Below are 15,040 nucleotides of genomic sequence, written 5' to 3' on the forward strand. Positions count from 1 at the left end.
TATGGACTCCCACACACAGATGTTAAATCAAGAAAAATAAGGTGGAAAAAAAATTCTCAAGTATTTCATGTCTGAATGCATGCAAAGTGTTGACTTATGTTTGATGTGGTATTCCTCCAAAGAGGGAAGAAGTGTAGTGTATGGACCTACTTTCTAGGCGCAGTTATCTGCCCCTCCTGCTCCTCAGTGTATACATGCGCGGAGTGATACGCATTGCTGTCTGTCAGTGATTTGCCCCACTGTCTGTGTGAATTCTGTTCGCCACAGTACAGAGCTATTTGTACCCGAGTTCCGAGTCTGCCTCCTTTATTATTAAGTTGGTCGAGACACAACACTTCCAAAGACAAGTAAATTACACTTTAAAGTGCAGAACCAAATTCATCTGAGCTCAAAGCCTTATTTTAGGTGTGGCAGGAACTAACTGCTCTCAGGGAGGGCATTTCGTGGATGCTACAACAAGTGTTGCACAATCAGAGGCCTGTGAAATACACACGAGTCTCTGTAAATATTTTTTATGTGTCCAGCCTCATAGATTGATCAATATAATTTTATTTGTTATTTCTAAAAGCTATCTGATTTTGTTTTTTTAATGTGATAACGTCTATACCAGGCCCAGATAAAGCTGAATGAAATGCAGGGTTGGTCGTTCATGTTTTTATTTCTCAAATAAATGTCTTGGCCTGGAAACAAGTTTCGATCTTTGCTTTCGTTCTATAATACAGAACATACTCTTTTAAATCGATGAAGGTGTGAACTTTGAGTATCGAAAGAGAGTGAAATGTGAGAAAATGTTAATGCTTATCTGCGAAAATTGTCCAGTGTCAGGTTGCGGAATTCTCTGGGACGAATCAAATCCCACAACTGAAGACAACAGTAAGAATTGAACAAAAACTTTTATCAGAGAAAAACGCAAGACCGACAAAGTACAACAAATGGCAGTGGTAACAGGGAACATGGATGAAATAAGACAAACAAAAAGCCTTTGCAATAGGTAATGAAAAAAATTCCCACAACGACAACAAGAGACCTGACACGGACGAATAGGACGCACTTTTGCAGCGTGTTAAGTGCAGCGACATCACGATTGTAGCTCACGTGTACCGGTTTAAAATGATCCTCCTGGTGCTCCAGATTCACATTCTTTGCCTGTTCCATCAGTGAATTACAGATGTAACAAACTTTGAATCAGAATAATAATTGAAAAAAAAAGATAGATCACAACAGTTCTGATGGCACGCTGCCATGGTAGACTGTTGACAGTGAACAACTTATGGTGAAGCAGGCCATGTGCCAACCATAGGTTAAAGGTGACTGGTCTTTTTATGATATTTTTTTATACTTTATTATTTTTTAAAGACTTTTTTGTGAAAGTGAAACTGAAAGAATGCTTAAGGTGCAGTGTACACTCACGCACACGGACACACCCATCTTTTGGTTTTTTTTTTAAAGTGAGCCAATTTGGAGGCTCGTTGACCGCTGTAAGTTTGAATGAGTTACAACGTGATGTAGAAACAATCCATCTCAGCTGAAAATAGCATTATGCCAAACAGGAAACCATGGAAAGTTCCATCCATCAGAACTTTGATTGCCAACTGGAATGATAGAAGAGACACGCCCAATGTAAAACCTATATAATGTGCCTAAACATCAGCGACCTCAAACACCTGCTAACAGCCGTAAGACAAAATTACTCCACTGTTACCTGCTTCATTTTTCTTTCACTTCTCTCCCTCTCTCTCTCTCTCTCTTAATCTGAGACACACGCAAATGCAGACCAGTGTGATTTTAACTTTTACAATTTTGTTTTGTCTTTATTTTCAGACACCAGCAACACCATGACGCCAGTTGTCATCATTGTTCTCCTTGTGTCTGTTACGGCCGTTTCTCCGGTAAGATCAACTTGACAAAACTATGACAAAAATTATCTCCTGTTCTACTTGGAAAATCACAATCCTTTTGAAAGTCATGTCTGTAGTTTTCATGTAATTTGGTCAATGGTGGTAACGACTAAAGTTTATGAATTTTACGATACACTGAAAAAAAAGTTGTGTGATGAATTTGCGCAATTTAATTGTGTCAAGTGGCTGCATACAATAGAATCATCTGGATTTAGATGCAGTTTTTAAAAATGTATAGTCTACTTCAAAAAAAAAAAGATTTGGATCCAGATGATTTTGTTTCGTGCAACCACTTGAAATAAAGTATTTGAATCAGTGTCTTTACTATTATTGGTCAAAATGAAAATGACCAATAGACATACTTTAATATATCTTTGATTGCGTGTGAGCGTGGATGTAAAATGGACACTTAAAAATGTGATTCAAAAATTTTTTTTTTCTTTCCAGACCGCAATAAGTGAAAACAACAGAAAGAAAAGAGGTGCTGAAAATTAATTGTACAATAAGGTTGTTAAATTCAGTCTGAAAAAGTTATAATGCTTCTTTTTGATTTTATTTGTTCTTCTTTTTCCAGAAGTCACATCCACTTCTACGAAAATTGCAAAGGCAAATGAAAATGTCTTAGGTAAGTGTTTTCATTTGACAATGGAATGATTAGGATGTGCTGAGCTTTTTCTCTGTGCAATATTCAACTTGAATGAGAGAATCTTATTTTGAATGGGATTCTCACAGTTTCTTTTTGTAATACTGATTGGTTTTTTTAAATTTAAACTTAAAGTAATTAATCAGTAGGTCAAACTGAATTTCGACAATTCATCCAACGTGTTCACAAATCTTTTGTTATGCGGGCAACTTAGAAATCAATATAAAATCTGTTCAAATCACACTGTTTGTGTATTCTCTGTCTGTGATTCTCCAGAATCCCACCTTATACATGGGGATATTATGGTTCCCATGAGCAACGACGATGGTCTTTTGAAGAATGCTGTTCCTTGCACCAGAACAGGCTGTAAATGGCCCAAAACTCGAAGAAGAGTAAAGATACCCTACACAATCTCCAATGAATTTTGTAAGTCATCATAACTCCGCTTTTGTTGTGATTTCCTGCCTCATCAGGGGTTGCTAAAGCAAGTCACTCGCATGATTTGCGTGGCACGATTTTAACGCTGTAAATCCTTCCTGACACAACCCTGCCATTCTCACCAGGGCTTGAAACCAGCAGTGGCTTTGTTATGGGCCCCTGCTATCTGCTAACATCATTGCTAAGTGTCAACATGATCAATGATGAAGCTTACCGTAGGCAGCATTTGGTCCTGTAGAATCAAAAACTCCAACGAAATAAACGTGCTGAGACCAGTCACACTGCAGAAACAACTGACAGGACAACTTTAAAGTTGGGAAAATGAACGACAGCACACACTCACGTAAACCCAGCAAAGTAGAGTTAGAGTGTGTTACTTTTTCATGGGAACTGGAGCAAAACTGTGAGTCACACATGATTAGATCTCATCAGTCGATTCCACTCTGTCAAAATGGGCCAAAACTAGGTTTTCAATTTATTTGAAACAAAGCGTCTTTTAGCGATGGTGTTTATGTTAAAGTGCTTGACCAACTTTTGGAGCTCATAGCCATATTAAAATGCTAATTCCTCACCAAAAGCACCCCCAGAGTGGTGTTTTCCTCCATTCACTTCCGGCAGAAGTGAACGCGTGCCACCTGCTGCCGAATACGGATCATGACACGCTGTCACTATTGCTGTCATTATTTTCTGTTGCTGATTCTGTTCATGTTCGTGGTTTGGTCTTTCATGGGTTTTTGTTTGTTACTTTGGATTCGTTTAGTTTTCTCAGTGTTCTCCGTTTTGGTAATACATTTTGCCAAGTCTACCCTGCTCCTCCCTCTTGCCTGCTTTTTGGGGTCCTCCACCACCACGTTCTTGACAGTTGCTGACATTTATTTCAATTTTTGAAAATGAACAATCGCACTGTGATTATTTAACATGAGGATATTAAAAAAAAAAAAAAAAATTTAAATACTGGTCATCCTATAACACACCTTGAAATTTGGTATCTTCGAGGTCCCTAAAAGTATTCAGAAGAGCAAGAAATGTGTCCCCTGTAAGATTTACTTTTATTTGAATTACATTTTGATTTGTGTGGCAGACAAAATGAGGCATCCTTCAAGGGTGAATTTAGGTGTTACTTTTGATCGACCAAACTTCGCAGTGTAATGTTGCGTTTGTGTGTGTGTGTGTGTGTGTGTGTGTGTGTGTGTGTGTGTGTGTGTGTGTGTGTGTGTGTGCAGCAAGAAGACAGAAGAGAACTATAAGAAGAGCCCTGAGAGAGTTCAGAAGAGGAAAACGCAGGACCTGCATTCGCTTTGTCAGGAAGAGAAGAAGACATCGGGACTATATTTCCTTCATCTCTGGCACTGGGTGAGATTTGAGCATTTAGGACCTCTATGACCTTGACTCAACCCATTAATCAAACACATTTGTTGTCTTTGCGCTGTCAGTGGCACTTCCCCAGTTGTTTCTTTTTTCCAATCAATTCAGCGAATGTGCACAAAAAAGCTCTCCATCTTTGAGTTGATATATTTTTGCCCTGTTATTTATATCTTTGTATTGACATGGTGTAAAAATGTTATTTGGCTTACCAGCTATGGCAGTTTCCACACGAATCTTCAGGGGCCACTATGGACTGTGAAATCACTTGCGGGGTATTGTTTTTTAGACATAACCCAGAAATCTTTCAACAAGATTTGTGCTCTTGCGAAAATAATTTGCCTCGCGAGCTTAATCAGACTAGTGATTCTTTTACATGTTGAGTTTCGTGAAATGATAAAAGCTCGAAACCAACAATTCATCATTGTGTCTTCAATTCAACTGGGGCTCCAATTCTGAAAATATGTTGTACACCCCCCTCCATCTTGAAAGTCAGCCGGTTTTTGAGCTCACCTGATTTTGTGCGTTTTTGTGCCAGGTGTTGGTCCTACCTTGGTCGCCAAGGAAACAAGCAGGAAATTTCCTTGCAGAAAAACGGTTGTGTGTTCAAAGACATTGTGCAACACGAGGCTCTCCATGCACTCGGATTCCACCATGAGCATGTCCGCTCTGACAGAGACGAACACGTCATCATTAATTTTGAGAACATCAGACCAGGTCAGCTTGCCAACAGACCTTTTACAGAAGTGGCATTGCAAGTCATTTGAGAGCATATTGTTTCAGGCTTGCTTTCGATATTTTTTCCTGGATTTGGATCGCACCCAATCCAGGGTGCAAGCGACTTCCCACTCACTGTAAAATGGATGATGGATACTGGATTTACTTTTTGTCAGGATGGCATCTACCCCATTGTGTTTCTAAATCTCCCATCTGATTGAACGACATTTAACTGCAGTTCAACATGGTGTTTTGCTCTCTCCTTTTATGCAGGACTTGAAAGAAACTTTCAGATTGTGCAAACAAACAACTTGGGTACACCCTATGATTTTCAATCCGTGATGCATTACAGCGAGTGAGTACATTTTTCCAGTCATACAAACAAACATGTGACCCTTTTCTATCCTACTCACAAAAGGTTCGGGATATTAGGTTTCACTCAGACTAACGATAACCTTAACAGTTGAACTTGAGCTGAAACAGACCTTCTCTAAACATTGAATGCTCATGTCCGCCAGCTCAAGGATTCAGGACTTTTTGCACAACTTGCTGTTCTCTAACAAGGAACTGCACACCAGCGTTAACATTTGCTTGATCCAGATCCATATGTGTGTATTCAAAATCATGAATGATCCCCAATGCGATGTTCAATTAACGATGGAGAGTATGTTGATATTAGTTTAGGATTGTATTGGTTCAAGTGATGTCAATTGATCACTCCCAAAAGACACATAATATTCTTTTTGCTTTTATTTTCTTTTACGTAGACGTGCCTTCTCCAGAAATGGCCGACCAACCATTGTTGCCAGGGATAGTGCTGTCACTACTTTTGGCACTGCGACAGAGATGAGTGCCAATGACTATGAGCGTGTCAACAGACTTTATGACTGCTGTGAGTGAGCATCTTGTCTGATACTTTCTGATACAATATTTGTTATTGAACAACCAAAATTCAAAGACATTTGCCTTTGTTTTTTTCTTCTCACCAATCAGGAACTTCATGACCATCACAGGGTTTCCAGGTCTCGTCCAATTCTCCAGTGGTCAAAAAGTGAAGGACTCGAGCGTCATTTTACCTGAATAACATTTAGTTAACCACAAGATTGAGTAACTTTGACTATAGCTCAAAACAAGAATAAACAGAATGAAAATGAAAAGTATGTGGCTTTTCTCTTTAAAGGACTCTTTCTATGACAGTCCAAAGCCAGACAAAACAGGTGAACTGTGGGTTGCTAACTCACAGATGAGGTCAGATTGAATGATTAATTCTAAAAATGAAGGAAAAAAGGGCCACTTACTTCCATTCCGTCTTCATTTTATCATCTTTGAGTACTTGGCAATGACGGAAAGTAAAGACATGTCAAGGACAAGAGCGTATTTTAGCGGTGGTGTTTATGTTAAAGTGTTAAATCCACTTTTTGAATTGATATCGTTGAGGAATTTCGCCTTACTATGAGTACTATTGATACCAGTCTCTCACCTGAACATCTGTTTAAACTCTAAAAAACAAAGGATGTAGTGTTAAGTTTATATCTGCTTCCCCCTTGAATGATTAACAGCCCCTAAGTGTCTTCTTTTCAACACCCACCTCGGGAAAGTCCCTGAAGGCTGTCAAATTCCCTTGAGGAGAAACTCATTTTGAGATTAATGCATAGCAGGAGAGGTGTGGACTTTCTCATCATGCCAAGATCGAATTGCATCAACCTTTCTTTGTTCCAGATTTTTACATAAGGGGCAGAACTGCCCGCCTCTCATTATCATATTGTCTCTATACTGTATATTCACATGACCATATTTTTTCTGGGCTTCCTGATGAAATCTGAAACTCTCAGGAGCCTGAGTCGATTCGTAAACTGCAGAGAAGAAAAATAAAACCTTCGAAGGTACTGTTATTCATCTCCAGCCTGTATTTGGATAACCAACATCCACATCATCCGAAATTAACGAACACGCGGAGGCAAAGAAAGGCCGACTCTCCCCGCAACAATAGCCATGTTAAAATGCTAATTCCTCACCAAAAGCAACCTCTGAGTGGTGTTTTCCTCCAATCACCCATCACAGAGCACTCCTCCTCATTCCACATCTCGAAGCAACAGCTGCGCCCAATTCAAGAGAAGGTCCTCACTTTTATAAGTCACAAAGTGAATAAATTAGAATAAGGTTTCCGGCCGCCAGAGGTGGATCTTGCAGCCATGCTGCTGTCATCCTTTGAAACGTAAATTTGGAGTGTTCTGGTGTTTTTAATGATCGTTTTTGTGGTGTTTGATGATGTACAGAGGCGGGACGATGAGCCAAAAAATCCTCAAGAGTATTTCTACTTGAAGAGGAAGTCAACCCCAATTTTTTCTTGACAGTACTTCTAGTGTAAGCATGGCATTCTGATTATTATTGTGCTTGTGGAGTCATGGTTGTCAACTTGGTTCAATCAAGTCGGTCAAGTGTACTGTTTAGTTATGAGTGACTCCTTTGAAACAGTTTCAATTGTACGGGGACTCTTAGGCTGAGGTGGGCAAACTCCGGCCCGTGGGCCGAATTCAGCCCGCCGAAGGTTGGTGCACATTTAACTCATTTACACCCTTTGACGTATAAATACGTCAATTAGCGCATAGCCGTTCCCTCCCCATGACGTATTAATACGTCAATCACGTGTTTTCATGGGGGAGGGTGCAAGAGAGTCCGATGCAACTTCTCACCACAGGATTAGGCTTGACGGCAATGTTAAATAGCAAAAAAATGGACATCGGGTGGCAGTGGTGCAAAAATCAACCAGGATCACGCCGCAGAAGTAGTAGAAAGGGCGTACAGTGAAGGAGGGGCGTATGTGGATAGTGGATTGGAACATTAGCAACGAGCAACGATGGAGAAAAGGAAATAACTAACTAAAAATGATTTTTTTTTCGGTATAAAAGCGTCCTCGAAACAAAACAACAAAGGAGATGGTGTTTGTGTGGAAGAGAAAATGACGCTTCGGTCACTAATCGAAAGCGGCACCCGTCAAACGAACGTCGGCCTGCACAAACATGGCGTGCTACACGCAGCCCGCATAGCTCACGCCGAGTTTCGAGTTCATCTGATGAAGATGAACTTGCTCCACGTCAGCGATCATCGCTTGGCAGAGCATTTTGTGCCTCCCGATGCCCCACGTCGCCCACAAATCGTCTCCCCGGCGACTTCCAGCGATGACGGCAAAGAGGCTGCATTGCTTCGCATGGCCGACGCCGGGCACACGTCAGCGATTCGTTGGAATCGTCTCGTAAAGACGACGGCGAAAACGATGAATTGGAAAGCGATTTGGATCCAGATATGTCGGACGAATATGTGCCTTCGGACATAACGGAAAGCAGCTGAGAGTCCTCGCCAGAGCCGCTGGAACGAGGAGGTAACTGCTGACTAGCTTGCAAGTTCCCATTCAAAACTTCATCACTTCTTATGCCTCCTCAGTCACTTTTATGTACCGCTACATTCCCCGCTATACTATGAAGTTGCCAGTAACACTAATCATTTATGTACGGTTGATGCGTCTCGTAGATGTGGATGAAAATATGCGCTGACTTGCATGTCGCCATAGGTTTAAAAACCAAAAAAAAACAGGACACATTTGGTCCGCTCAGCTCTGCTAAAACCACTAGTGTTAAATTCATATTCCATTTCATTTCAAATTGGATGCTGAGCAACGTGGAATATATGGTGTAAATAGCAGTGTGCGAGCATGTATGTGTGTGTGTGAGAGATGTTGAAATGTAAGTGGAAAGAAACAATAAAAAAAGTAGAAAAATAAAAGTGTGGTAATTGTACATACTTATATACATTACAGATTGTCCAACCAGAAGCTAAAAGATGACGACTCCTCGCTTTGGTGGTGGAAAGAAAGGTAAATAAAATTATTGTACCTCACTCTGCAGCAAGATATATTTGCAACTTTTTATGTTTCTATAATTTATAGGTCGTGCATCTGGACGTGGTGGGATGAATCGATGGTGACAAACTGGATGGAAGCCAAAAACCATCTTCTCCACAGCTGCACTTTTGTTCATAGTTCAATAGTTTTGTTGTGTGCAAATAAATTATTTTGCTACAAAAACATTATTTGTAATGTTCTTTTGTAGGAGGAACACATTATTGAGGTATTTGAGCTGCCACAAAAGCAAAAAATTGTGTAAAACTTGAAATGATGCTTGAAATGCATGCTTTTACAAAAAGCTCATTTTCTCTGGATTTCTGCAGAAAATCGGCCTTTCCCATAAAACTTAGCAGTTTTCTAATGCTGATTGCCAACGAACGGAGAAAGATAGAAACAAACTTTTTTTTTCTGCTGAAAGAAGAGTCTCACCTTTCTTTTGACAGGTTGCATGTATATATAGCCATAGAACAGAAAATTCTGTGGGCCTTGCAAATCAGTCAAAATTCAGTAAAATGTGAGGGATTGAGGGGGTTGCTCCAGTGAAAAGGGGTGGTATTCAATGAGTTAAGGTTCGATGTAAATGATTGCATTCATTTCATTTGGACTTGGATCCAAAACAGCGACATGCAAGTGACTCTATATTGCAGTGAGTCTTACTGGAATTGCAAAAACGTTTACATCCTGGAGATCATGGCATCCAAACGAAGAGGAAAGGTAATGGTCGCGGAAAAGAAAGTGAAGCGTATCTGATTAAACGAAGCGGGTTACGAAGTATGAAACATTCACGAGACGCTTGAGTCTGAAAGACTCAAATCTACAAGACTTTGAAAAACGAGGAAGCGACTCTTGATCCTGGCTATTTCCATGCTCAGAGTGAATTGGTTGCGGCTCGACAGTCAGCGTGATTGGGGTGTAATGTCTTTAAGTGACACCTTTATTTGGCTTCATGCTGTCCGTTGCCAACATTTTTAGACTCAGTAAGAACACCGGTCTTTCCTCGTCTCCCACCGTTGTCACAGTGAAGCCAAGCGGTACATACACTTCGTCATATTTCCTCGTCTTAGCTTTAGGGAGACTTTCATTTGTCTCTGTATCTCCGTCTGTCAACTTCGTGTCTACACTTCATATTCATACTCTGTGCTGTGTGCAAAGCGCGCATGCTAAGTGCCAATAAAACACAGAGTGAATGCTCCCTGCGCACACTCTGCCAATGAGAGCGCCACTGCCCCCAAATGTAGTGGAGGTGCAATTGCACTTTATTCTCGGACAGTAAAAAAATTCCAAATAAAAAAGCATGTTTCCTGAGGTCAAACGCACCCCCCTCCTCCCAGGGGGGCGCACCCCACAGTTTGAGAATCACTGCCCTAAGGGGCCATGGAAGAAAAAAGCCACCCTTTGCGTTCCCTCTCTGTTTTGCATTCCCTTGCAAAACTTTGCATTTCCTCGCAAAGTTTTGCATTCCTTCGAAAAAATCACAGATCTAACGTAATAAGCGTAACGAGAGCAACATGGACACTGGCTCCCACACACTCACTTTCCCAACTGTTGATTTTCTGTCTTGTAAAAAGGCTACTGTAGTGCAAACCATCCATCCATCCATATTCCGAACCGCTTGATCCTCACTAGGGTCGCGGGGGGTGCTGGAGCCTATCCCAGCCGTCTTCGGGCAGTAGGCGGGGACACCCTGAATCAGTTGCCAGCCAATCGCAGTGTAGTGCAAACCGTTTGACTCTTTTGAGTGGTAAGACAAACATGATATAAATTGTATTATTATTATTATTATTAGTGTAGGAGTTGTCGTAGTAGTAACAGTACTCGTAGTAGGAGTCGTAGTAGTAGTTGTAGTAATAATTAGTAACACAGACCTCCAAATACAGTGAGAAACGAACTTGGTGGGGAAAGTGAAGCCAGCATTTCTATCTACTCTACCTGTACAGTTAATGTTCTTATAATTATGACGTTATGAAACTTAAACGTTATGTAATTTAAAAACGACATCACAGTTAGTAAATGTGCTGCCGCTTCCTGATGTAGTACAGTATTATTCTTATTATATTATGTAATATTGAATACAAATAATGATGACTGCTGTGTACCATCACTGTAGTTTTGATATGAAGAGACCAGTCCGTTTATGAGCTTGAAAGTAGTTTTTACTCAGCAGCACCAAGAATGTGTTACAGGCTTCCTCGTGTTGCCAATCAACCCTAGAGCTCCCGCGACACCTTGTGGACGGGTGGTATAACAGCGGGTTAGAATGGCCTATGTAATTGGGACATTACCAAAATAATAAACAGATCTACAATCACTCATGTCAATATGTTAAATTTATTTAAAGTTATTATTAAGTAAACAGTTCAAGTATTCTCACAATTTATCTTTGCAGGCTGACATGGCAGTAATTTCTATGATGACTGAAGCGCAAATGGGCAAATATATCACTTCCTATGGTGATCAAATAGCTGTCCTTTGCTTTTGTCAACAAAAAATGTCCACTGGTGAAAATGAAATGTGCCTCCAAAAATTAAGAAAAAAATAAGATCAAGGGGGAAAAAAGTGTACTGTACTGGGTGGAACTCCAGGTGTGCCCCAAAACCATGATGGGGGAATGGCAAGACAAAAAAATGTTTCTGCAGAAAAGACTCACAGAGAGCTTGAAATTGGATGGCTCCATTTTTATGGCAATGATTACCATCAAGTGAGGACAAGCAATGGTGGAGGAACAAGGCATACCATCATGGAAAAACAGCAACTGTCCCTCAGATCTTGGAGTTGGGAAAAGAGCTCTTTTCCCAGATGGAAGCTCAACCAAAGGACCAGTTGGTGACTTTACCTTTGAGGTCTGTGATTTTAAAAGAAATCAGATATCTTTCGATGAAACGGTTGGCAAGCTGCTTAAATTTTACATTTCCCCAAAAGAAAATCCTCCAACATGTCAACTGGATGAATGCAGTGAAGCTCCTTTATCCGTCACCAACATGGTGGGAAAAAGTTCACAGTTGATTGAAAATGGATCTCACCTTGACGCAAATGATGGACACTCGTCTGACAGTGAGATAAGAGAAATCATTTTGCTCTTTCGAAAAACTAAAAACATTGTGTGTCCCAGCAATGAACATGTTTGCTCAAAATTACATCTGAGGGAAAATTCACAAAATCTAAGACTGTTACTGAAATGTCATCGTAATCTGTATTGGTTGCACAACAATGAATCACTGGGCACTTGATTTGAGCATGAAACCTTGTAACTGTTAAGTGGATGTGATAACTCTCATCTCGTGCTGCACTTCTACACTATATACATTAGATTTATGCTGATTCCGGGTGGCATGGTGTGAATGATAAGCACGTCTCACAGTTATTGTCACGCTCCGAACGAAGCAAGGACGTCACGCTTCGTTCGAAGTGAATAGTGTTTTTTGGATCCGCAAAATAGCAGACTCCAACAAGAGCTCCGTACAAAAATGTTTATTACAAAAATCGCACCGTAAAAAATGGAAACAGAAATCGCTGGTCAAAATTAAGGACCAGGAAAATACACAAAAACCCGAATAACAAAAAGCACTTGCATGAAAGGCAAGGATGAAAATAAATTCAAGACTCTCAAAACGAAAACCGTATTCACAAAGATATCCGACGTGTAGAACAAGAGCAACTATGACGAGAAGGAGAATAATTGACACACGGGCAAGAGCAGTGGCACGGCATACAATACTCCGGCAAACAAATGCCAGTTAGTCAGTCCTAAAATACAGAGATACCAAGACAGATTGGCAGCAGGTGTGCAACCAGCAAGAATGCTCAGCCCGCTACCTGCTGTCGACACCAGAACTTGACAGTTATGAGGTTTTTCGGATGTGAAGTTGGCTTGTTCTTCCAGTGATTGCTTGGGTGTTCTGCTGGTACTCCACCTTCTTTCCAAATTCCCCCAAAATTCTCAGGTCTGTTGAACATTTTAATTCGCAAAAAAAATAAAATAAAAAAAGTTTCCCAAAGTGTGTATGTGCAAATGTTCTGAAATTAGCTGGGAAACATTCCTGGGTGTATAAGGCCTACCTTCACCCAAAGGTACATGGGACAGGCTTCAGCTCACTCACAAAACTTTAATGGGAATAAGTGTTGTAGAAAATGAATGAAAGCCTGAAAATAACTGCAAGTTTCATTTCTTTCAGTTTGACCCAAAGGTTTGAAGTTCATACATCATAATTTGTAAAAAAATAGTTGCACTGTTAGAAGAAAAATACGTGTTTTTCTAGTTTATATTCCATGTGCATGTTTGCGATTGATGTTTGTTACAGTAGTTCCAAATCATCCAAACAGTTCTTTTTTTTTTTTTTTTTTAACACAAGACACCACCTGCTGACAAAAGGGAGGAGTGACAATTACGTCGTCATCATTTACAGGCAGGTGAAGATTCAATTGGGATGATGGACAGGTATACATGAATACTATTCAACATCCACGTTGGTTAAGTTTTTTATAAAGTCAGCAACCAAGAAAGAACGTTTATTTACACCAATAACACATTGACAAACAAACATTTTATATCGGAGATTAAATATGTTGGCCTTGTACAGTAAGACAAACAGCAAAGAGAAAAAATGTTTTTAATTGTGATGGCTAGATATTATTAGTCCTCAAAAGTGTTACAATTATCCATTGAAAGTGAAGTGATAAAAGAACTGATGAACAAGGGGTTGAAGAAATAGCAATGGTCGGATTCAGCCTTCAATAAATGTGACCTCTAACACCAGTTGAGGAGCCATAATATAGTTTGACCCAAACACCAAGCAAAACAAATATGGCTCTTGCTTTGTGTAATTTATGTTCACATGTGAATATAAAATAATAGAATATAAATACCATTCTAATATGATTGGTGTTCAGAAGGAAAAATACTTTCACCAACAGTTAATGTCTCTGACCCCTGAAAACATAATGCTTCTAACTTAAATAGTTACGGTTGAGGGCCTCTCTGAGGTGCAAATACAAATTCACAGCCTGATAAGGATCTTTTGGTGGCATCAGATCGGACTGGGCCATTAAAAAAGCACACAATGCAAATACATCCGGATCACAAGGCATGCTCAAACGAAAGACACACTGGCTTTTGCACATTTGAACTTGTTCATTGTCAACTGGGGAGAGGAAGTCCCTTGTACCGTAAAGTTTAGGGAAAGTATTCACCACGTTGGGCCGACCACTGGGGACATTCATGTTCTTTGAGGGCCTGATGAGATGGCTGTTCCAATCTCGGCCGTGTCATTCAACTCATCCTGTTGAAAATAATATACAGACAGATTTAGGAAGAGCGGCACAGTCATATCAGCTTTTATGAGCAAGAAATTATAGCATGAAGCTGCTTTTCTCTCCCCACTCCCTCCTTTCTGTCTTATTTGTCTCACTCCTCCCCTCTCATATGTACCGCATCTCTCCACTCCCCACTTTTCCTTCATCTTTATTTACCTTGGTCATTTCATCTTCACCCTGTGCCCCCCCCCCCAAACACACACACGCCACAATCTTCTTTCCACTATCCGATTTTTTCCTTCCTTGGTGTCCCTGTCCACTTTCTCATCAACGCACTCTCACATACAAAAACACACATTGAATAAACGAGGCTATCAGAATGCATTAACTCACCTGAAGTCCCATGCAATAAAATTGTAGGATGCTTTTGTCCAGAAATCCACCATCAAATAAGCCATTGTCTCTGAGGTCTGTGAAGAGGGAAAACCAGAACTCCATGCACTGGCTGCGAAGAAATCCCCACCAATATTCAATTCTTTAATTGGTGGTGCTGGCTCCATCCAAGTAACTGTTAAGGGTGCTGCCTGGCGGTATGGGCACCAGGAAACGCTGGAAGTCTTTAACATGACCTTTTTCAGTCATAAGATCAGCTCGAACGATTTGAGGACACCCCCCCACCCCAAACGTTGCATAACTTCTGTGTCCTAAGTTCGAGGCATGAAGTCAGGATAGCTGCTGTGACCTCTGCAGCCTACTGGAAGTGATTGATGTTTATTTCAGCACTTTATTTTGGAATGATGAACTGTGTTTTTTTATTCTAACTTACAGCAC

General features: G+C 40.4%; 1 protein-coding gene and 1 long non-coding RNA gene across 2 annotated transcripts; both read left to right on the forward strand.

The window, feature by feature from the left end:
- The first annotated feature begins 1,835 nt into the window (after positions 1 to 1,835).
- LOC147207271 (low choriolytic enzyme-like) lies at positions 1,836 to 6,215 on the forward strand. Its single transcript, XM_086106769.1, has 9 exons — positions 1,836 to 1,889; positions 2,346 to 2,379; positions 2,473 to 2,523; positions 2,818 to 2,967; positions 4,203 to 4,332; positions 4,880 to 5,058; positions 5,332 to 5,413; positions 5,826 to 5,950; positions 6,052 to 6,215. Coding segments are annotated over exons 1-9 (807 nt in total). The 3' UTR covers positions 6,054 to 6,215.
- A 2,655-nt stretch (positions 6,216 to 8,870) lies between these two features.
- Positions 8,871 to 9,141, forward strand: LOC147207272 (uncharacterized). Its single transcript, XR_015100493.1, has 2 exons — positions 8,871 to 8,929; positions 9,002 to 9,141. It is a non-coding gene; the product is annotated as an uncharacterized LOC147207272 (long non-coding RNA).
- The last annotated feature ends 5,899 nt before the right edge of the window (positions 9,142 to 15,040 follow it).

The sequence above is a fragment of the Hippocampus guttulatus genome, chromosome 3 (assembly GCF_054856545.1).
Source record: "Hippocampus guttulatus isolate MCC_2025c chromosome 3, RoL_Hgut_1.0, whole genome shotgun sequence".
Taxonomy (NCBI): domain Eukaryota; kingdom Metazoa; phylum Chordata; class Actinopteri; order Syngnathiformes; family Syngnathidae; genus Hippocampus; species Hippocampus guttulatus.

Coding starts and splice junctions, on each gene's coding strand:
- LOC147207271 (XM_086106769.1), top strand. CDS start 1,836: ATGACGCCAGTTGTCATCATTGTTCTCCTTGTGTCTGTTACGGCCGTT. Junction 2,380..2,472: donor AAACAACAGAAAGAAAAGAG/GTGCTGAAAATT, acceptor TTCTTTTTCCAG/AAGTCACATCCACTTCTACG. Junction 5,059..5,331: donor TTTTGAGAACATCAGACCAG/GTCAGCTTGCCA, acceptor CCTTTTATGCAG/GACTTGAAAGAAACTTTCAG.